Source organism: Pituophis catenifer, unplaced genomic scaffold (assembly GCF_029215685.1).
Source record: "Pituophis catenifer annectens isolate HBS135680 unplaced genomic scaffold, rPitCat1.0.hap2 SCAF_1, whole genome shotgun sequence".
Lineage (NCBI taxonomy): Eukaryota > Metazoa > Chordata > Lepidosauria > Squamata > Colubridae > Pituophis > Pituophis catenifer.
Genome location: NW_027256881.1, coordinates 111,208,525 through 111,233,283, shown reverse-complemented (window position 1 = coordinate 111,233,283; position 24,759 = coordinate 111,208,525). Strand labels below are relative to the sequence as shown.

Here is a 24,759-nt window from a genome sequence, read left to right as displayed (position 1 = left end):
TAGCAACCCCGCAGCCTCCGGGCCTCGCGGCACCAATATTACTGCAGCAGCCGCCTCCTCTGCCATAGCGCCGCCGGCGTTCCTTCGGACCTCCAGCTCTTTACTCCTTCTCCTCGGGCTGGCGACCACTTCTCACTCTCCTCCTCCTCCTTCCGGATTTACTGTCACACAAATAAAAGAGGCGGGCTAAGTGCCGTTCGGTCCTCCTGATTGGACGCCGCCGCCCCACAGGCGCAATCCTATGCTTGTTTACTCACAATTCTACCGAATTGAGAGGGAGGGCCCGTCGCTAGACAAAGGACGCTCCCCGCCCACCACGGCTCACAGAAAACTTTTAAAGGCCCCTTAGAAGAGAGACCCCCCCCGCCCCACCTCCCTGCAAGCTTTACGCTTGCCCGCATTGGTGGCGCGGATGCCGTAAAGGAGCGAACTCCCTGCCGATTGGACAGTAGGGACGGGAGGCGGAAGCTCTCGCTGTGGCTTTGTTCTGATTGGCGGTCAACTGGAAGAGGGCGGGCCCCTCTTGGAGTAACAACAGCAGGGCGTTGGGGCTCCTCGCTTCACTCCCCCGCCATGTTCTCCTGAGAGAGGATCTGCTCGCTTCGACCAGCGCAGCCTCGGCTCCGACCGAGGCTCAGCAGTCCCATCCCTCCATCCCCGATTTTTTTGTCCCCCCCCCGCCCCCCTTGCTTCTCCCTGCCCCTGCGCTGCTGCGCTCCCTGCCCCAAGCCTTCACTATGGTGACTACCACAGCGCCTTCGCCCTTTCTAGCCCGGTTGTCAGCCGGTACCGAGGACCATCGTCCGTTTCCTACGTCCCTTTTTCAACGACTCCTGCGGGCAGACTACAGCAGCGAAAGCCCCCAACCCGGCTGCTGTCCGGGACTAGGATCAAACGGTAGCGCAAGACCGTCGCTGAAAAGAGTCAGGCGACGAAGAAGGAAGATCCGTTCTGCTCCCTGTGGCCTCTTACAGTGTCGCTGCTACCAGCAATTCCAACAACACCGCGCCGGCTTGGGACGAAGGAACGCCGCGCAAGGAACGCGCAACCGCTGCGAAGTCTCCACCGCTTCGTCAGACTCTGGATTAGAAACGGGACGTTCCAGCGAGGAAGCTCTGGCGCCTTCGCCAAGAACGACCCCGGTCGTTACAAACAAGCCCTTCAGGAAAGAGGTGAGGCGAACCACAGGGCCGAAAAGCAGCTCTTTCTCGAAGCTGGGAGGGATGAGCCGCACGGAGCCCGCTCCGGGCTCGGCGGGCGGGGCCGAATTTCCGTTACATCGCCTGCGCGTGAAGGCAGCCGCCGCAGGGAGATTCCACGGGCGCGGATAGGTAGAAAGCGCGCGCCAATCGGCTTCGAGCCTGCGCCCAGCAACAGACGGCTTCAGCCCCTGGGCTGAGGCGGAGCGGCAGAGCGACGCGACGGCCGAGGCTGTTGCCCAATGGGCGACGGCGGAGAAGAGACTGTTGATTTGGTTTCGCTTCGCAGTGCCCGCCGTGGGGGCGGGTAGCGGATGGCCGCTCCCTCTGCTTGTTTACCGAGAAGTCGATGCCGCTCTTCCCCCCCCTCGATTCGGGGGTGGGGGGAGTTACCTGCCAATTTGATCTGTTCGATTTGAGCATCTCTTAATCTTGTATATTTTAAATCTGATGTCGTATGGGCTATGCCATATTTTAATTGTGATGCTTCTGACAGGAATAACCAGCAAACCTGCCGGTGAAGTGACTTTGATTTGGAAGACGTAGTTAGAGAAGGATCCTTGTGGCTTATTTTTCATCCTGGCAGGCAACTGGTCTTTAAATATTTTTAAGCTCAACCCCCCCCCCCCAAAAAAAAAAAAATCTTCCAGACCTTAGGGACTGCCTACGGAAAATCCACTGTTTCCTGCTGAGTGGTCTCTTCATTTTCGTAATTTTTCCTCTCCCAAGATCTTTGTCGCATTTGCAGTGTAGTATAATCGGATGGGTTACGCAGGTAGTTCTCAACCTATGACCACAATTGAGCCCAAAATTTATGTTGCTAAGCGAGACATTTGCTAAGTGAGTTTTCCCCCGTTTTATTACTTTCCTTGCAGCCATTTTTCAATGAATCATTGCAGATGTTAGGTTAGTAACACTATTATGTGAATCTGGCTTCCCCAGTGACTGTGCTTGTCAGGTCGCCAAATGGGATCACGTAACTCTGGGACACCGCAACCGTCATAAATATGAGTCAGTTGCCAAGAGACTGAATTTTGATCATGTGACCATGGGGATGCTGCAATGATCTTGTGAAAAATGGTTGTGTCCCTTCAGTGCTGTAACTTTGAATAGTCACTAAATGAACTGTTGTAAGTTGCACCTTAGTTTTAACTGGCACTGTTTCTCACTTAGGGACATAATTTATTTTAAAATGTGTTCTGTGAATTACACATATTAGTAGGAAACAGTATTACAGCTATGAAATCCTTAGATCCTGTCAGATCCTCAGAACTGTAATCGGTCATTTCAGTGGGAACCTCTGCCTAGTTAGAGGAAAATTGCATTATTCTGTTAATCTACAGTTTTAAAGTAACTTAGTTGAATATACAAGATACAGCAGTGGTCTGATTGGTTATAAAGATTCATACATCATATAGCAATGCATTCCTCAGCTGTTTAGGCAGTAACCTCTAATTTGGGGGCTTAAAAACAAACTCTTGAAATCAGTTGCATTGAAGCATACACTGTATAGGATTAGTGTTAAGATCACTAGAATACTGCTTGTTTCCATTTTAATTTTTAATTATGATTTTAGACAAGTGCTATCTCAAAACTATTGTCTCTAAAGTGAGACAGGTCCTGACATCTAGTTAACAAACTGAAGGCAAGCCAGGAAATGAAGGAAAAGGATAAAACAATTTGACAACAATTGTGAAGTGCAAACAGGCAATTTATAGCTAGGTGAGCCTAACTTTTATTTTTATATGGAACTATAAGCTAATGTAATAGAATAAAGGATTAACTGGAGTTTATTTAATATTAAGACATTAGAAATTATTGTCAGAGATATTTATGAGATTATCTTCTATCTTTGCAGTTGTTGAAAAACAGGATAGGAAAATCTGAGAAGATTCCGCTGCCTTACAATCAGCCTGTTCACAATATGCATCTATCTGACCAATCAAAGAGTAACAGACAGAGGAGTAAATGTAACATATCACTAAATAAATTTCCATCTACAAAAAAGTGTGAAAATACATTTTGGCAAGAATCGTTATCATCTGAACTCATTAAAAGGCAGGAGAAAAAGCCTTTGAAAAATACAGAAAATTTTAAAGCAAAGAAATCTATTTTTGTGACAGAAGCTAACCAAAAAGAAAATTATGCTGGGGCAAAATTTAGTGATCCTCCTTCACCCAGTGTCCTTCCAAAGCCTCCCAGTCACTGGGTTGGGAGCACTGTTGAATTTTCTGACAAAAACAGAAAGATGATGGCAGTCCATTTAAAGACACTCTTAAAAGTTCAAGCATAGCTTCTGACAAAGAACATGCCAACAATCTGAACCCAGCCTTGTTGCATTTTGATGTTCAAAGGACTGACTAGTCTTAAAAACAGAAGTCTATACTCTAATTTTTTATGGATATGTAAATAATGTATATCATGTAATGTGTATATTCATATTTTGAGGTACATTTTAGTTTTGTTATGAAAGGATGTATTTTACACTGCCCATGCGGTAGATGGCTTTTGTACATAATAATGGACATCTTTTTAAAGTGTGTTTGACACATGGAAAGATCTGTCAACATTTGCACAAGGTATTGAGATTTTTCAAAGGAAAAAATACTAATTTTCAAATGGAAATGTGAAAACATTACTGTTGCACTACTGAAAAATTTTACAGTCCGTGGCACACAATGTTTTATTGAAAAATAAGCTTTCAGAAAGATGTGAAATTGTTTGAAAAGAATATATGGAGTTAAATTCAATTACACCATACAAACTTTGGGATTTAATCGACACCTGAAATCTAGCACTTATCTAACATAGATAACAGTGCTATCTGCCAGAAATGATTGGCTAGTTTTAAAAAAAAAAATTAAATAAAATAATTTGGCCTCCCCCTTACTTGGTTATTTTTTATGTGTTTTCTGTCTGGCTGAATCTTGAAAAGCAATACTAAATGCTAAGCATTTTTGTGTTATGTCAGTGATACAGGTTACATTTTCTAAATGCTAGAATTATTAATTAGAAACAATGTATTTTACAATATAGTATAGTAGTTTCTTTTTATGATTAGTTCACTGCATTATATTAAAATTGCATATAGGACACATTGATGCAGTATTCCATAGCCTTATGGAATACTACAGTATTCCATAGTCCTAATGACCTAGAAAATTGGTCATTAAAATCACAACTGGATGCAGCTGCATATTGCAATGTGAATGTGTGTATACACACACACACACATATACATACATACAACTCAGATAGGCAGGTCAGAGTTCCATTTACTCTGGCAAATTTAATTTTGCTGAATTTAGATATGGAAGGCTGTACAGTACTCTTCTGTATAATAGGAGACTTAAAGTAAAAACTAGTTCCTTAATGTAAGAAACATGAACAAGAACCGTATCTTTTCAACAAGATCACATACCTAAAGGAAGAAGATATCTTCTGTATGCTGTTGAAAATGCAAGCAGATCTTCATGGTAAGTATATTTTTTTCAGCAGTATTCCCAACATTAATTGCAGCCTGTATATACAGTTGCTTGTTCCTTATCAAACTGGTTCAGAAACATGATGTTTACCTGGAATGTGTCATTCAGGGAGCAGTTTGTATATTTTCCATGAGCAAAACTTCCAGAACAGATGAAAGGGAATGTGACAAAAAGTGTTCTGTTTCTGTAACAATGAGTTGCACACTATCATTGCATAGTATACAAGTTGTATACTGAAGTAACAAAAAAGACATAATTATTTCCAAGTCATATTACAAAGTATGGTTAATTTACAATAAAGACAAAGCACATTAACCCCAGCTCTGAAATACACCACTGCTTTTAATAAGTTGTTTGCAAAAGTATGCAAGATAAACACTGTAGTTTTTTTTTTTTTTAATTTGATTTATATGCCGCCCTTCTCCGAAGACTTAGGGCGGCTTACAATGTGCTCAGCAATAGCCTTCATCCTTTTGTATATTTATACAAAGTCAGCTTATTGCCCCCACAAACTGGGTCCTCATTTCATCTACCTTAGAAAGGATGGAAGGCTGAGTCAACCTTGAGCCTTGGCGAGATTCGAACCCTGCAGTAATTGCAGGCAGCTGGTCTTAATAACCAGCTTAATAACAGGGTGCCTTAAACCCCTGTACTACCAAGGCTCTTTTTTCTAGTTATTAGAATTGTTTCATGCTTTGAGGAAGAAAGTTGCTTTGTGGTACACAGTTGTGTGGCAGCTTGCAACGATTCCTTAGAACCTTTTATTTTTCCAAGACTGCCTCAGTCTGCTGTAAAATCCCAGAAATAAATGTATTTCATTTCAGGAAGTGCCAACAGGTACTACTTGATATCTCCACACAAGCACCTTACCCTCTGGATCGAATAGCATTGCATGCACCTAGTGGCTATATCTAGGCCTCATGAAAAGTATATTTTGCTAAATATGTAACAAGGATCTTTAATAGAATGATAGTTTAGCCCATTTTGGTAGAAATAATCCTTCACATTCAATATATTTTCAGAGGAAATAAAACGATGGTTTGGATAAATCCAGTTCCGCCCATGCTTTCCAAAGCAACAAGCAACATTCTGTAGAAATTTCAAAAGGTTTTAAAAATGACAGATGGGATAGATTTCAAAGCTTCATTTTTTCACAAAGGCAGACAATGTACAGTACACGTAGTCCTTGACTTGCAACAGTTCATTACAACGCACTAAAGGGTCAAAATACTTCCACAATTAAGAGAGAATTGTACTGCCCCCATATACTGTAATAAAGCCACTGCAAGCTAATGGAAGTAAATTGTATTCTTGCTGAATGTGGCGTCCATCTGTTTTGACTATATTTTTTTTGTAAAAGTGATTTTGGCCTTGGCATATTTATATTGCTTATAGATCTACCAGATTTCATACATGTTGCCTTCACAATCTGTGGATGGATAGGCATCAATCCTATGTATGAGTTTTTGTGATCTGTAGTTTTGGCCTTTGTGATGATGGTGTTAACTTTTTGTACATGCAAAATGGAAGGCTTTTGCACATGTCCAAAAGATTATTTCAAGGGCAAACATGTACAATGAAGCTGGATTTGCTTCTCCTTTTCATTACTTGTGGCAAATCTAGTTATGTCAGCCGGATTTGAAGGCTCTACGTAATTTGCTAATGACAGAGCTTTGGAGCATCTTGCTCTTCTGGTGATGTAGGGAGTTGCCTCGCTCCATATGGCTCACACTGCTGTGTCCTGTCTGCACAGCTCCTTTGTGAACTCAGTGAAAGAATCTCTTAATTCCCCAAGTGGGTACTAGCACTGCCCACAATGTAAAAATATCTCAACCATACTGCTCACTACTAGTACAAAAGTCCCCTCATCAAAACTGAAAGAGCTGTGTGGTGTGGTGTAGACAAGCCAGTATGAAACCATATGGTATGAGTAGGGTAACTATCTCTAACGTGAGTTGATCTGTTCCCTTGGGCTGCCTCAGTATAATCTGCCATATCTGAGAGGGGAATATGCATGGTACACTCTGCAGAAGATGTCTTCAGGAGGATTTTAATTGTTTCAATTTTGAGGCTCTATAGCAGGGGTGTCAAACACAAGGCCTGCGGGTTGGATCCAGCCCATGATGTGATTGGATATGGCCCGCAGGGCCATTCTGAAAAATGTAAGTAGCTGGCCTGCGTTGCTTTGGCCCGATCTACCCAATGCAAAGAGGAAACATGCCAGCAGTTTGGGAAGTGGTATCAAGCTGGCCACACCCATCCAGTCAGCCACGGCCGCCGTCGCCCCCCCCCCCCAGGTCAACCTCAGCCCTCATGCGGCCCTCAATGAAATTGAGTTTGACAGCCCTGCTCTATAGCAACTCTTGAGTGGTTTACAGATAAAAGAGGGGGGGGAGAGACAGCTAACCAGGACCAAACTCCAAAAGCCAAGCAGTCAATAGTCAACCAAAGAGGGTCATTCTAGCTGAAGTCTTGGGTGAACAACCAGGTCTTAAGCAGCTTATAAAAGGTAAATGATTGCCCTGCCTGAAAAATGACATTTCTGCTTATAGGCCCTGTATGTGTAACAATTGCTCCCTCCTACTTTCTCTCATTAGAGTTAAACGAGTATTAAACTTAGCTGGCAATTCCTCACGCTGACATAATAGGGTCATAAATGTTTCTCTGGAAGGTGACTCCCTTTCAAATAAATCTCTTCCCCCTTTGATGCCTTCCTTCTTCAATAATCCTGTCCAGATCATATTCACAATTCCTTCAGGAGTTTTGAGTGAGCTCCCCACCTCCAAAACAATGAAACTCTTCAGCAGGTCCAGGACATCCTGGTCCACTTTGTCTCATTTAAGGTGAGACAAGTTTCACCTGTTTCCTTCCCAGCTTCTTGAAATCCATGAGAATATATAGAAACTTGTTTCCCAGCAAGTTTATTGATGTTCAAGAACATCTTGCTTGTTCTACAGCTTGTTTGCAGTTAAGCACTAAGTGCTATACACTGTCACAGATAGGCCATATGTCTGTGTATGTTCCATAGAAAAAAGTATGGATTTTGCTTAGTGAAAGAACAATGATACACCTGTTAATCTTAAAGTGACATTGGCTTCACCATTACAGTGGATATTTTCATATCCATATTCATATCCATATCCATATTCATATCCATATTTTCATATCCATATTCATATTCCATATTTACAGTGGATAAATCTTAAAGATTTAAGATTCCAGAACTTTTGGGGCAGTTGTGTGTCCCAATTCATCTTAATAAATATAAATATCTTACATTTTTTGGTTACAATTTCCTATCAGCCTTCTTGTCTGATTGTCTGATTATTTTGTCAGTAGCAGATGTTTTAATATCATGAGCTTTTAGCACTGGAAAGGAATGACTTCCTCTGCAATAAGCTAAAAACAGAATTGAAATTGTCATTTCAGCAGGCACTGAATATAGCTCTATTTTTCAATTTTAAAACTGATCTATTAAACCTTCCCATTGCCAAGATCCCATTACTGGAAATGACCTTCAACTGGCCATATTCTTTCTTCACAAGAGGTACATAGTAGAGACTGGGTATCAATCTATTTAATAAAATTGCAATTGTAGCCATCTTCTGAACTTCAAAGTCTAATAAGGTAATTACTGTAGATCTTTATTTCTTCTCTCCCTCTTATTTTCCCTCTTCTCTCTCTCCTCTTTTTCTCTGCTTAAGGTAAATTTCCAATGTTCAGATTGCTAATCTTTCTTTGCGTAATTGTTTAAATGAATTTTCAAAAAGCCAAATGCTCTTCAAACAACCAAAACAACACCAACGTACATGGATACTATTAGACAGAGTACATAGAAATCAAACTGACAATATTATTGATACAAGGAATTGGAAGAGCTCAGTTTTACAGCAAAGATCATGAACTGCTCATGTAGACAGATGATGATTAGACGGAATAGATCATGAACTGCTCAAGCTACCACAGCATAAGAAAATCAACCAATTTCCATGATATGATATAACATAAGCTTATAACAATTTTCAAGGAGAACATCAGGAATTGCTCTGAAATCTTGAACTCCACTGATAGGGAACCAGACAAACTACAGAATCAAATAAAAACGTTATCAATGAATATAAAAATACATTGCCAAAGAACAAGAAACAGAAGAAACCAAACCGGATATCAGAACAGTCGGTAGAAATTGCAGAGAAAACAAAAAGAAGCTAAATCCAAGAAGTTGTTCTCCATCATCTCTGGGTTACTCAACAAAAAGCCAATTGGGGGAGGAGATGACATTGCAGCGAAACGGTGTGCTTTCATGGGGCTCCGTGCTAAGCCGCCGAATTCCACCTGCTAGGAGGTCCAATTGGACTCATTTGGACCCAAGCCACCTTGGAGAGGTGGTGAAAACAGAAAATTCCGTTGATCACAAGGAGTCAGCAAACTCCTTGTTCTATCTGGAAAAACCCCTCAAACAGGCAGAGGGAAAAGACAACCATTAAACTGGCCGGATCAAGGCTGTGACAGCTTCAATGAAAGAGCAATGAAGAAGACAAGTGGATAACAGCGTGGTTGATCTGGGTGAGATACTTTTAATTTTCCAACTTCTGTTGAGGAATTTGCCCCAGAAATTAACTTTTTCTTTGAAATGAGACTCTAAAAGGGAAGAGGTGCTCTTTAATCACTCCTCAAGAATGGCAGCAACTAAGCTCATGAGCTGCTGACAGATTCAAAGGAATGAAAAGAGAGCGCTTTTAAGAAATAGACTTTTAAGTGACTGAGACACTGGGCTGATTGTTTGATGACATTTTGCCTGATTTCTACAGCGCATTTAAGAAATTTTTTTGAGTATTGAAAACTTTGAAAAGTGAATCTTGGACATTTTGAAAGCACATAAAAATTCTTGAAGTGAAACTGTGTGACAGTGGAGAAACAGAGTAAGGGCACCATCTACTAGTAGAATTTGACACCGGGAGGGAGAAGACCTTGAATTGCCTTGGAAAAAGTGAATTGTTTGGGTTTGCCTGGAATTGAACTGATAACCCTGACTTGTTGCAGACTTATGGAATTAACACCTGTAAATTGTTTACATTTGACACTTGGAAGACACAGAAAACTTGTGATTGAAACTCTCTGAATCTGTGTGGATTACAAATACCTGGGCAGTGTGAAACTTGGATTTATTTTGAAGTTAAGTGGATGGCCTTTTGAACGGCTGGAGAGAGCAATTTATAATTATTGGAGGTTTTGTGGGCCTTGTGGATTATAAATACCATTTGCTATAAGAAGAATAAGTGGATTAAAAAGAATGCTGAAGAAATCTTTTGGATTAGTTCAGACATAGACTGTGTGGAATTTAAAGTTAAAGAACACTGAAGTTGGTTGTTGACTTTAAAAAAAGGGCGGGGGAAGAGACCTATTGGTTAATACTAAAAAAGGGGAACAAAAGGGAGTGGAAGATTTGGCAGAATTTAGAATTATTGTTGGGCATTTGCTTTAATATATCAATTGATATATTGATAATAGTTTAAAATATCAAACTCAAATTTATCTAAACTAGTGGGGGGGAATCCCATTGGCACCATCATCAGCAAAGTCAAGTCCCTCAAACCAAAGGTCCATATAAAGTTTGATTCAGCAGGAGAAAATGAATACAATTCACAAAGACATGCAGGCATTGTTTCAATCACTACAAAGACCATAGCCAAGAACCACAATGAAATGAAGAATGAGATGGGAGAGATTAAGACGGAGATGGGAGAGATGGAGTAAAGGGAAAGCATGGGTGAAAAATTGCGGAAATTTCAGCAGATGTTAGCCAAAACCGAAGAAAAGATCAAAACTATTGAAATCAGAACAAACAGAGGAAAAAAGCAGAGGAAATGAACCAGAGATTAATGCAGGCTAATAAGGAACTGGAGGGAACTGTAATTCAGCTGCAAATGGAGAAGGCCAAACATTTTCTGAGATTCCAGAATATTGAAGAAGAAAAGGAGGACTTTCCAGCTGAATTGATGGTTGAGTTAATGGCACAGGCCCTACAGATAACGAAACAGGACATGAGGGCTGAGTTCGATGAAGTGTTTAGAATTCATACTAGTTATGCAAGAAAGAAGAAACTCCCAAGGGAGGTGCAAATGAGATTCATCAATAAAACAATAAGAGCAGAAATTCTTTAAAAAGTTAGAGATGAACTGTTGAAATATAAAGGGAGAGAGATTGTGGTTTTAAAACATGTGCCCAGAAGAGTAAGAGACCTACGGAAGCAATACCAATTCCTGACAGGACAGTTGATTAAACATCAGATATGTTTTTGATGGCTGATACCTGAAGGAATTTTGGTTACATAGAATGACAAAAGAGAGATTGGATTCCCTAGATAAAACATATGAATTCTATGGCTACCATTTCAACCCATACGATGAACAAGAAAAAAGAGAGGAAATAGGAGAGGACAAGAGGAATTAACGGCATGAGAAACCACAAGTAACAAGAAGAAAGTGAAACTGAACAAAAAAGAGAAGGAGCAAGAGCTAAAGAGAGAAACAAGAGCAACTAGAACGGCAAAACCTATTTATAAACGAAATAGAAGAAATAAATTTACTGTTGATTAATATAAATGGACTAAATTCTCCCATGAAAAGAATTCTTATGAAATTACAAAAAATGAAATTAGATATAATTTGCCTGCAAGAAGTACATATCAAAAGACAATATAGCAAATTTTTAAATACCCCAAAATTGGTAAATTATATTCTTTGTTAGCACAACAAAAGAAAAGTGGGGTAGTCTTATATATTAAAGAAGCAATAAATGCTCAACTATTCTCTCTAGCCCTGCCTTTCAGGAGACACTTTGCAAGTTTGTGTTTTTGACTGTGTTAAGCTTATTTCAAGGCATACATGGCCATTTTTGTAGGCTTATCTCATGACAATTGAAAACCATGCTGCTATTTTTAGCAATTCTGTCGCAGATGATCTTGGATGTAATCAGAAGTGCTCCAGGATTTTCAAAAAAGCGTTGAGGGTTGCAAATTGCCCACAAACTGCAAATTGCTTATGCTGTTTTATAGCTTAACCTCACGTAAATTTATTTTGCTTTCAGGTTTTTCTGAATTCAAGAGCAGGTGTGAATCAAGATGATACTTGCTTAAGTTCATAAAATTTCTGCTTAGGATCATAGACCCCAATTTTTTTTAATTCATCAAGATTTTGCCCGGCCCTGCCTAAAATAATTAGTATACACATATAGTAAGGTAATTGGTAAGGTCTGATGAAGTGCTTTAAAAAAACAGTGCATAATGCAGCCTTTCTGCTGTTTCTCTCAGTTCTCAGGGATGTAAAATACCATTTCTTATCTGGCAATTTCTATTTTGCAACTTGTTTCAATGATGAGGGAAAGAAAAGTATTGTCACGGTTAAGAATACAGGTGAATGCAGAAGCTGTATGCATTGGCTTTCTCATATTTCATACACAGACTGTTTACATAACACTTACATATCCATAGTCTTGCTGATTGATGAGTAATCCACAGGTGTCACCTTATTCCCAGCACCCCATTTACAGTCCCAGAGACAATGGGCAGGGAGAAATATGGGAGGACTTCTTTTTGCTTCTTTTTTTTAAGAGGGGTTAAGGAAATCTGAGGCTTCTCCAAAGATCTGCCCTTTTCCATAAAAAAGCACCTAGCTATAAACTGAGCCCGAAAGTGAGAAGTATCTGTTTTAACTCAAGTTCATCTTTCCATGAACTTGGGAGATTTTGCTAAACTGCCATATTTTTTGCTGATTCTATTTCATTTTAAACTATATGAACAGAAATACAAACATTTCTGAAAATTTTCTAAATGTCCAATCAGTGGGAATGACCTTGGGAAATGGAGAACAGCCATACCCAGAGGAGCAGTCAGATAAGCAGCAGCTTAGCCCACAGGAGTGTGGGTGCTGCAAACCTCTCAGAAGGTATCCTCTCCCTAATTTCTGGGGCTGTAAAAGCAACCAAGAGAAATGTACTTTCAGGCTTGAAAGATTATGTAATAAAGTAGAATTGGATTATCTGGGAGTGCTTCCTATCTTACAAAGCCGAGAGGGTGATATATATGTACATACCAAATCACACAGTGGTTTAATTGGATTTAGCAGCATGTCATTCTGATTTAGCTATAAATGATCATGACCCTCAATAACATTACTGAGGATTACTTCAGAATCGGCACATACAAGTTCATGCTATCTCAGCGACCAAACTTGACCGAGAATAGATGGAGCAAGTAAGCTATCAGACTTCTGGTTTGCCAATTAGCAGGTCATACTTTTAATGTTACACCTGTTTAACAAGCAGCAACAAAATAACTCCCAATCCAAATTATGCTGCTGAAATAAAGAAACTCTGGGATAATCAGAGGTTATGTTCACATATAAGGATTGTGAACTCAGTTAATTCTAAGTGCATGTCTGCTGTATCAGACTGCTGAGTTCTGAAATAAAATAACAGTTATTTCCATTCCATCCATGCATCATCTTGGAGAGAGGCAGATGTAGAAAGGAAATGGTTGTAACATTCCTGACAATGCAAAAAAGCTTGAGGGAATGTCTCTAGTGTAATTGCTCTTCATGACAGCATTAATCTTCAAAAGCTAACACTCACAATAGGAAGAACACTGCAGAATTTCCCCTATATGGCACCAGTCTTTTCAAGCAACCTGAGACCATAAGAACTGTGTTGGTTATGGTTCCTGCAATACAAAAGAAAAGTCAGTCTGATTCTATTGCAATTTACAAAGTTCTGAAAGCAAACACATTTTTAAAGAAGCAAAGATGAAAACTGCATGTATTTTATTGAAACATCTTAAGTTATGAAATAACAATGATACTCCCAACACTTGCTCATGAAATGTAGTTTTACTGCCACTACAATTATTTTAATACAATGCAGTGCTTGTACCATGTAACAGACATCACAGTTACCATACATTTAAAAAACAAATAGTAAGTTTCCAAACATTACTACACAATGCAGTGTCATATATTGTAAAATACAAAATTGTTTTTAGAATACCCTCTGTTACTTGAGTTAAACACGCTAATAATGACTTTATACTGAGTCGCATAACTGTTAAATCATATTACAGGCTTAGAATTTAAAATGCTTGTTGGTGTCATCTATACTGATCACCTACTACAATGATATTTTGAAAATATAGATGTGATAAATTTTACACAACAAACGTTAAGAGTTTCACAAAAACATTTAACCACACATGAAAATCATGTGCTTAACAATTTATATTACAATAACCCCAAATTATCTTATATTTCTAGTTATTTCCTTTTTAAAAACCTGTTTAACTAATCTGTTTTCCATAAGCACTAATTTCAATCAAATTAATCATGTGAACATTATTCATGTTGCAGAGCAAAAGATTGCTGCACAAGAGCAAAAGCTGTTTCTACTAAATAGCAGTATGTAATGAGAAAATGAACTGTACCAGTTCAGTCTGCAAATGGAAATTACATTATGAAATGTATGTTTTGTTTTAAGCTCTTTGCAGCAGAGACAGCCCATCCAGGAATAAAAAATCTAGACTTAGCATTTAACTGCCAAGCTTTTTTTCTATTTGCAGGCAAATTATTTTATTATTGATCAAAGGTCTAGCACTTCATTTGCACTGGTGTCCTTGTACACCCTTTCACATGCCACATTCCATCTAGAAATCCAATATTCAACCATATTTTATCATTTAAGGGAAAAAAATGATTTCCTGAAATTCACCTCCATTTGGCAACAGAAGTGAGATCTAATGTAATTCAATGTTACAACGCATTCACGTAAATTCATAATTTTAATTCCAGAAAATTCCAGAGTATTACTTGCTTTTCAAATAAAAGTGTGAAGTGAAATTGCCAGATCTAATCAGTTTTAAATATGAAATTAAGAAAGACAAATGCTAGACTTCTACTACCTTATGTCATACATGTATCTCCATGTTATACAAGTATCCCCATTTACACTGTTAACATGCTTTAGAGAAACATAGACAAGCTTTAATTTAAAGAAACTTTACAACTTGAGTTGCAGTGCCTTCCTATCAGTTTTTGTTTCTTAAAACATACTTGTCTTAAGAATATACATGAATGGTTGTCCTCAAATAAAATCTTGGTATCACCAAAAAGGCACCAAATAGTGCCAATTAAAATAACAGCAACAGCAGCAAAATTATTAACATAAACAATGTAAAAAACCAAATTATTGGAACACTTAATCCTATCCCAAGGGCAGATTTGCCATTCAAGCATTGAATTACATGTAATTTTACTTTGATTTTTACTCACTTCTGCATGCTCATCTTCCTCTTAAATCTTGCTTGGAAATTTCAGGGGGAGGGGGATGAGTTGCATAGGTGGAATGGAAAATCTGATCCATCAGCATCTCCACATTTCTGGCAGACTGACACAACTGTACTGCAATACATACTAAAGTAAGTAGAAATGGGTAGAGAAAGGCTTTCCCTTCCAACTCTACTACAAAGCACCAGACAGACCTGTGTGCACCTTTAAGCCAGTACAAAATTACAGTAGCATAAATTTCTTGCTGTTCCAAAGGTTTGGAAGAAAGGTCCAAAGACAATTCTGTCCAAAAAAGAAAACTTGATGTAAGAGCAGAGCATAATGCTAGCTTATACCCAAGAGTCAAACTAGGTTCAAATTGTATTGGCCTCTAAGTTAAAAGAAACTAATCTAGGCTAAATAAATGTTTATTTAATGCTAGCAAATTTTAAAGAGTTCTGCTTATTAAAATATGGACCAAGAGAACATAGCAAGACCTCTCATTAATCAATTATCTTACATTTCAGGTACATTTGGACAAATTTTGTTCTTAATTTGTGCTCATAAAAAAACTCTTAGAAAAACACATTAATCTTCTTCAGATACTGACTGGTTACTATTTCTCTGATAGAAACTTCTAGAGCGAGAACTGGAGTTGGCATGTTTCCGTGGAGATTTAGATAGTGATCTGGTAACTGAACCTGAGCGCTTTGGATGTGAGCGTGACTTTGTCCTTGAAGTAGAGCGTCTTCGGTGGGAGCTGGATGGCGATTTCTCTGCATATTTTGAACACCGCTGCATTGATTTTGACCGCGATCTTCCTCGAGAGGTAGAATTTCTTTGAGGTGTGATTGATCGTCTTGGTGAGCTGGAATGCCTTGGAAGAGATTTTGAGCGAGACTTAGATTGACTATAAGAATGCCGTCTACGTCTTGACCTGCAAATCATCCACAGTATTAGATCTCTGCTTGATCCAAACAACTACTGTAGTTTATTTGTCTAAGTTTCCTTTATTGTGCGTTCTAGGCAGACTTTATATCCAAAGTCCCCAGCAGTTTTTTGAAAGTAAGGAAACTACTGTGGACATTTTTAAAAGGATTTAAAACAATCCCAGAAAGTGAATGTGGATGGATCTTCCTTAGGCAACATCTCTAAATTGTTTAGCCTTCTGCTGAAACCAAACACATTCCAAATTGTATTTTGTATATCTTGTGTGTACATTTTGTACCTTGCAACAGCAACAAGAATACAACCACTAAGAGACAGCATGCAAAGCAAAAATAACTCAATGCTTCAAAGTTATAAAATATAAGCATTTGTAGATAACTCTACATTGTGGATCAATCAATCTAATCTCTACTCCTAGTGTTCAAATTATTTTTAAGGAGACAGATTTACTAAACCTATACATATAACAGATGTCATTATTCATTCTTTTATGTGGTTTCTATGCCATTCTACTCCAAAATAACTTTGAACAGCATTTCCTTTTCCTCATTGGTTACCATCTTTGCTATTATATTCTCTTGAAGCAGTTTATACAATTGAATCATGCCCCACTTTATGAAGTAGCATTTTTTTACACTGGTTGATATTTAAACTACTGTATTTTTCAGACTATAAGACGCACCAGTGTATAAGACACACCAAGATTTCGAAGAGGTAAGTAAGAAAAAAAAGGGTTTTGCCCTCCCTGGCCCCCAGAAGCTCTCTGCAAGCCTCCCAAGCCCTCTGCGCACCGTTTTTGCAAAAAACGGGTCCATTTTTCGCAAAAATGGGACGAGTGGGGTGGGGCTGTGAGAGGCCAAAAATGGCTGTATTCGGTGTATAAGACGCACCAACATTTCCACCCTCTTTTAGGAGGGAAAAAAGTGTGTCTTATAGTCCGAAAAATACAGTAACTTACTCTTTAAAGCTGTCAGAGTGTCTTCTACTCCAGCCCCATGATGAACTTCGGCTACGTGTCCTCCTTCGGCTACGGCTTCTTGATCTTCTGTAATCCATTGGAGAACACTGGCGACGTTCTTTTGACTTCATCTGACCTGGGGCTGGAAATTAAAACAAAACTGGGCAAATGCAAAGAAACAGAATCATCTTACATTGTTAGCATGCTATTACTTTTACATTTTAATAAACTGTCCCTCTACATTGTGAGTGTCATGATTTTTGTGCTTGTATAATTCTAAGCAATATGAAAATCTACTTTCTTAAATAAATATTTGCAGAATAAGTAAGTGATGTGTTTATTTTCACTTACTTTTGCGATCCCCTTGTGCAAACTGTATTTCAATTTGCCGGCCACATACCCACTTTCTATTGAGGTTATAAAGAGCATCTTCTGCATCACGAACATCTTCAAACATGACTGTCTGTTAAGGACACTTTAAACATGCACAAAGCAAAAAAATGTATCATATAGCATAGACCACACACTCAAATGTTTTTAAAATAAATGATCTTATTTTTATATTTTACATAAAACTAAACTGTTACATATTCTATGTGGTCTCTTAATTATAACAACATTTCATCAAGGTATATGCTAAGAAATATGTAAAGTGTGAAAGGAAGATCACATCCCCATTCATGAAAAAGGACCAATGGCCACAATTCACTTTAAAGTGTTTACTAAATGTTTCAAAACACTACTGGCTTTGCATTCTATCACTACCAAGGTCCCAGAATAGAAAATATCATTACCTTATCATATAATCATACCAATTTTGCACAGGCATGCAAAAATTAGTACATAGATTTTATTTGCAAGTATTATCTATTACAAGGTTGGTGGGTATTTGATGTGGGACTTCAAAATCCTGGTCAGCTGTGTTTGGAAATGTAAATCTCCCTTCACACTTTGTCTATATTCACACATTATAGACATAATTGTTTTAATCATGGCTTACTGAATCATACTGAATGGATTTACATAACATTGGCCAAAAGTAAACAAATGCAATAAATCAACATCTGAAACTAGTCAAAAGCAGCAATGGAAGACAAGTATATCTGGTGTACTGCAAAATATGAAGCATCTCAATGTCACAAACAAAATAGAGAAGACTGAAACAAATACAAAATTTCTGCACAAGCTAACTTCATTTCATTTCAATGGCATATCTTTGTGTAACAAATCTGCTTCTTCTTTTATATGAATGCCAAAAGTCCTGACAGGAAGGAATTCTCTGTATAATTGAGCCCTTATATCTCTAGTGCATCTTTGAATGGGTGCAAATATAGTTATGGTATGCACCTTGCAATAAGGGACTTCATTGGCATCTAATGGATAACTAGAGTTTAAAATTTGAAAATATAGTTCAATATTCTGCCACTTATTTTCATAATCATCTGACTTTCTTTTCATTTTGCTGTTTTTTTAATTCTTTTACAACAAATAAATTTTGATGATATAGAAATTGTGCTAGATAATCAAAACAAGCACTATTGCACTTATATCTATTTTGTTAGGGAATAAATTAATAGAAAAAACCAACAAATATTCGTATACAATTATTTTGTATTAATTTAAGAAAACAATATTTAAAACTAGAACAGTTATAAACAAACAAATTCTTGACTTGAAATGTAAGAGTTTGAGCGATAAGATACAAAAGGAAACTTTGTCAGTTACCTCCATGTCACTTGATCTTGACCGTTACTCTTTTGGGCTTGCTAGATGGACTTGACAAGGGCCGTAGAACCAACCAAATCAGACTTGGCTTTGACTTTGGAACTCGTGCAAATGTCGGAAAGCCGAAGCCTTAACTTGGTGTTGTGGCTTTGTCTTTTTCCTTGAAAAAGGACTTTCCCTCTTCCAGTTTTCTTTTTATCTTTTTCCACCCTCCCTCTTTATTCCTTGAAGCTTGAACTTTAAGGTGTCTTTTGGCTTGCCTGCTTGGACTCTATCTAACCGGGTTCATTCAAACTTTTGGGTGCTTGCCAGCCACTGTGGACTGCTTTACATTTTCTGAGACAAAGAAATAAATACATTAAGTTAGGATGCAATAACAACAATGCACCGCAATAACAATACAATGAAATAAAGGATATTGTATATAAGCAAATCCTCGTGGGCGTCTTGTGTAGAAGTCAAGCGGAATGTATACGTCTACTACAGGGCCATATCGACCAAATTCACGGCGCAAATCCTCAGGCCTGAAGTGTTTTAGAAATAAGGCAAAAAAACATGAGTGTATCTCTATAATGGCACCTGGTACCCATGAAATGTTTTCTATATTTAAAAATATTAAAGAAATACTTTGTATAATCCTAATATTTCTTGTGGTATTAATTCAAACTTTAGCCACTACTTTGGTTACTTGGGGAAATCAAAACTGGCAAATATTGAGTACTTTCAAATATATGACTATTATATTAAGCAAAAACAGATAGGAACCTTTAAAGCCTCCCTCAAACTTTATTTTTCTAGTAATGGACAATTTTTATTTGTGTTTATTATTTGAACAGTGAAACAATTCAGGCAACTAAATGCATGACAAAATGGCCATAAACAAGAACAAGAAAAACATCTCAAAGTTTTTTTTCCTTCCTGAAACTGCTATTTATACACTGCTCTCTTTTCAAATCTAAAGAAAGAGTACAATTTAGCCTTGTGAATACCAGGACCTATGAAGATGAGAACACTATGGAAAAATAAAAGCACACCTTCTTCTTTCACAAATATAGTGGTAGCTGAATATGAAGTCTACAATTAAACTGATTCAGGAAAGAGAAAATGAAAATTACTTTACACAGTAAAAATGTGATGTAGTGATGAGTTTGAAAAGGGTTACAAGAACTCATAAAAGTGATCATGCACTACAGAGAACTGAATAAATGGGGATCAGAGAATCATCACATTTACTGAAGGACCTATACTAATTAGTAATTAAGAACTGCATTTCTACAATACATTATTCTATGTATTGTATAATATAACCTTAAGTAGGTTAGTTATAAACATAGTAGCTGCAGTAGAGGACAAATATTAAGATGTTAGATTAGCACTGGGGAAAACCAGGTTAAATTTCCACTTTCACCTTAGAATCTCACCTCAGAATCTAGTTATCCAGCTCAATCTAACACACATTCAAAAATTGAAACAGAGAATGCTGTACAGAGAATGCTGAATGTATGAATGGATGTGCTACTTTGAGATCCTGGAGAAAAGGGCAGGATATAACACATATAAAAAAATCTTCACAATGTGTGAACTTTAATTGTTATTTTTTGAGTTTTGAGTTTTGGTGCGGGAGTTGACCTAACCTATTTGATTAAATCCAATAAACGTAGTATGAACTCAGAAAATGATTAATTCAATATCTACAAAATCTGTGTTGTACAAATGGAATCATGGGCTAACTGCTGGAATTGGGTTCTTTATTTTCGCTTCTATGATTCCTGATTATACAACTAAATAACTAGGTATTTATACAAATTTCTGATAGGTTGGACATAATAATCATTTTTTCATTACCTAAAAAGAAACTTATTGGACATTTATCATAGATAATGAATCAGCTACTCATTGCAAATAAACAAAAATCATATTATAAACAAGGGAATTGTCTCACTTCTCTAACAAAAATTAAAAGAAATTCTACTCTGGTTGGAACAAAGCCTTTGCATTCAAAAAATAAAATAAAAATGCTATCTCTAAAAACTGAAAGAAATCCCTAGAAGCCTGGATTTAAACAAACTGATCCCAATTTACATGAGTCTCATTCTGCTATATGTATAGTTAGTGCATAAACAGTTGTTTGTTTGATTCATTGCTTGTTGTTTAAGTATAAGAACCAATAAATAAAGATGGAGTATCCGAGTATCAAAGTACATATTTCAAAAACGTAATTAGCAAGCTACATGGGAGGGTGTGTGAAAAGAACGGTGGTACAGATCCATATTAGAATCTTAGCAAGCAAATTTTAAATGTTTAACAGCCATGATCCTAATCAATTTGCCTTGCACAAAATTAATATGTTTGTTTCAATAGAGCATTTCTTGATTATGTACCTTTTGCTGGTGCAAAAGGGCCAATCTACATTGCAATTGCATTGTGATGTAAAACAATAATAGTATTTCCCCACTGTACAGCTGTAAGCTAAATTGAATTCTCCCCAAATTTTTATTGAACAAAAAGAAAATCATTAACTGCTTATTTCATCTTTAAAGAAACAGGTAGTTTAATTCTGAAATTCCCATTAAATGAAAGAGGAATTGCAGAAACCCCCCCTATAAATGCAGAATATGATGCCTTTCATCCTAAATTCCTGTGACAGTATCTCTCCTCATTGAATATTCTGATAGAAATGGGATATAATACAGTAATGAAAGTGATCATATTCACTGTCCTTGTGCTTTCTCATTCCACCCTTTCCTTGCTGCAGAAAGAAAGCTGCTAGATCAACAGCAGGTAAAATAACTCACTAACAACATCCTTGCTTTTTCCATCATTGGGAGTTTCCATAGCATCATTTTGTTTGTATGTAAGCAACCTATAATTTATGGATCCCTTACAATGAAAATAAATTCAGTGAAATTGTCAGAGAAGTTTCCTATTCCCAAATAAATGGCAAAGGCCCTTTCTCTATTGGTACCTAAACTATAACACAAACATGGCCTGGAAGCATCTTTATTTTATCAGATCTCCTGATGTTGCCCTCATCCATGAGTGAGATAAACTTAAGATGCACTTGGTTGTAACACTAAAGGAATGTTTCCCTCCTGCTCTGATATCATCATGGCCAGTTTTATCACTCATTACCTTGGGGATCAGGGAACTATAAGGAGTTGAAACAGAAATTATAAAGACAGGATATGGTTTAGCAATGATAACAGATTTTATAGGGATGTAGTTTCCTGTTAACGAAAGATAGAAGGGAAGTAGTTCAATAGGGGAAATAACTATACAAACACATTTTAGTTCCATTCACAAAGTATTGCTTTATAATTTATAGTCAGATGTGTGCAGTATTTAGATTTGAATAAAAGTGTTTCAAATTAGAAGTGAGTACACTCTGTATTTCTTTATAACTCCTGAAAAGAGCCACAGTAGCAGTGTGCGCTCAGGAAAATATTATATGAATTCAAGAGGCTTTCAGAAGCAGCAGCAAGATAGGCTGCCTTGTCACCATCTTGCAAAGTATTAAACATATTATGCAAGATTACCCAAGACATGCGTTCTGTTCTCTTTTTAGGTCCCAGGAAGACAGGATAATTAAAAACTTTTAGATAAAGGTCTCCTATGTGAAAGAAAAAATGTTTCAATAGGTTTACTATATTCATTTTTGAAATGATAGAGGTAAACAGGATCAGCCCTGATTATATTTAAGTGAAGAACAATTTGGAAATCTCGGGATTGATGATTAGAATGGGAAATAAATGACTCTCTCTCTCTCTCTCTCTCTCTCACACACACACACACACACACACACACACACACACACACACAGAAACAAGGCAATTTTGACAATACTGCCGAAAAAATTGCATGGATGCAATTACCAGGAGCCAAACTCAATTTGGGAGCATCTTTACCATATATATTAGAAATGATTAAATGTTAATTTAATCAGGGAACTGTACTTAAATCAGTTAAAATTGAAAATTAATCTATATGATACTGATGAAACACAGTAGACATTTCATATCTACTTGAAGTTAAGATGAGGGCAAACAGCTTATCATTTAACATAAGACAAGTTATTTTTAAAACATACCAAAAACTGAAAGCTATACCAACAACTGGATGCAAAGTTTTTGCCTCTTCATAGACAGGAGAGAATTTCAGAAACTACAATCCACTTCCAAATTATAATCTGCACATCTCAAAATTTACAGTACCTACCTTTTATTTAAAAAAAAATTACAGAAGACTAATTCCCATTTGCATCATTAAGTTATATGACTTTCAATTAAACCTCAGGCCTGGAGGTAATAATATCAAAAGAAAAGGAAGGTGAGATTGAATCCACCGAATTATATCCTTGGTCTGATTTTAAGCTTATATTTCACCGAAAGCACACTGGAAAGATAACAAAAATCAGTGAAGGTCTTCCCAAATCTTGGGACCAACGTGTTGGGGCATGCAGCTACATTCCCCCAGAGAAACATACTGCTATGGTGATACAAAAGCAAGTTAAGTTTTCCTCATAGGAATTAATTCGTTGTCCCCTTAAAGCAAGGCGTGGGGGAGACTTGACACTGGAGGGGGAAGGGAGAGAAGAAATCCTGCTTACTTCTTAATCTTATGGCGAGGATTTATTTATTTTCCCCCCTCGTGCTTTTTCCATTGTGCGTTCTATGGTGGGTTTTTTTTTTTTTTTAACACCCAATAAATAACATTTTGAAAAAAAAAATAGCAAGGAAATGAACAACGTTCTCCTTGGGATAGGCCCCAGAGGCCTTGAGAAGCAAAGCTTCGCCCAGTAGGTTTAATATTCGGTGCAGGTATTAAATGCACAGACGTCGGTGGGGAATTAAAAACAGAACCTCTTCGAAAATGGTGACGCTTTCTTCCCCCCCTAACCCGGGCCGCTCGTCACGCTCCGGCCGAGCCCACGTTGTTGCCCCGCCGCCCTGCTCCCAAAATAGAGAAGCGACGGGCCCCGCTCTTCCGAAAAGGCCCACCGCGCTCCCGCAGCCGCTCCCTTATGACTCCAGGCCGCCTCCCTCCACCGTCTCCTCACCTAGTGGCGTCCGCCACGTTCCTGACGAAGAGCGAGGTGTTGGGAGGCCGCGTATAGCGGGACATGGCGGTCGGAGGCCTGGGATCTCCCCTTCGGGAACTGATCAACGGCGAGCCGAGCAAAACGAGCTCGAGGAGGAGGAGGAGGCTGCAGCTGCGGCAGAAAAGGCCGGGATGGAGACGGCGAGCGGCGCCGCGGCGGCCACAGCGAACAGAGGCCCGAAAGAGTCGGCGAGGGGGCGGGAACAATGGCGAGAGCCGGAGGTGGAGAAAGAAAGGGCCGCGCAAGTCTCCTCCTACAGGTCGCGGCCTCGCTAGACACCGCGGGAGCTGTCCCGGGAACTGGGGGGGAGACGGAGACGAGAGGATGGGGAATGACTGGATTTCCTATGGGGTCGGCCGGAGGCTTCGAAACCACCGCGGAGTCTCATGCAGCTGGGAAACCTATCAGGCTAAATTCTCAGTCGAGTTCTGGCAAATTTTAGAAGCAGCCAGACATCCCGGGTCCTTCAGTGGTTCCCTCCCTCCTTCCCAACTCCTCAATTTATTTCATTCTCTAGCATCATTAAATAGGAACTCTCCAACGATAAAGGTTACTGAAATAAAGAGCAATCCGTCAAGAGCCGTAGGGATGCAAGAAGAGCAAGTTTATTATTTATTTAGCATTACACCTCCCTTCCCCAAGATTCTGGATTTTTTTTTTTTAAAAAAACCTACTTAGGAAGTCCAATAAAATGACATAACATGGGTATTAGAAAAGGAAATATAAGTAAAAAGACTCAATATATTATACCCTGTTTCCCCAAAAATAAGACATCCCTTGATAATAAGCCCAATCGAGCTTTTGAGTGCATGCGCTAAAATAAGCCTCCCCCAAAAATAACCCCTCCACAAAAATATTTAAATGCAGAACCGGAAATCAGGTAAGACAGCAAGAGGAGCCCCATATCGTTCTACACGCCCCAAAATAATAAGACCTCCCCAAAAATAAGGCCAAGCGCTTATCTCTGGGTTCAAAAAAATATGACGGTCTTATTTTCAGGGAAACAGAGTATTACGAAAGTTGGAGTATGTGGTAT

General features: G+C 38.3%; 2 protein-coding genes across 3 annotated transcripts; one reads left to right on the top strand and one right to left on the bottom strand.

Annotated features, from left to right (window-relative positions):
- Positions 1–526: 526 nt before the first annotated feature.
- PNRC1 (proline rich nuclear receptor coactivator 1) lies at positions 527–4,088 on the top strand. The gene is made up of 2 exons (XM_070932859.1): positions 527–1,172; positions 3,058–4,088. Exons 1-2 carry the CDS (start codon positions 738–740, stop codon positions 3,490–3,492), a joined length of 870 nt encoding a protein of 289 aa, XP_070788960.1. The 5' UTR covers positions 527–737; the 3' UTR covers positions 3,493–4,088.
- An 8,887-nt stretch (positions 4,089–12,975) lies between these two features.
- On the bottom strand, positions 12,976–23,870 carry SRSF12 (serine and arginine rich splicing factor 12). Of its 2 annotated transcripts, XR_011599768.1 has the most exons (6): positions 23,682–23,870; positions 19,045–19,149; positions 17,252–17,355; positions 16,901–17,042; positions 15,001–15,871; positions 12,976–13,403 (listed from the first exon to the last, which is right to left on the bottom strand). XR_011599768.1 is itself a non-coding variant. In XM_070932858.1 (5 exons), the coding sequence occupies exons 1-5, from the start codon at positions 23,744–23,746 to the stop codon at positions 15,583–15,585; spliced, it is 705 nt and encodes a 234-aa protein (XP_070788959.1). In that variant the 5' UTR covers positions 23,747–23,870; the 3' UTR covers positions 13,551–15,582. The 2 variants fall into 2 exon arrangements, 1 of the variants encoding a protein (XP_070788959.1); XM_070932858.1 differs by lacking the exon at positions 12,976–13,403 and having other exon boundaries at positions 13,551–15,871.
- Between the last annotated feature and the right edge of the window lie 889 nt (positions 23,871–24,759).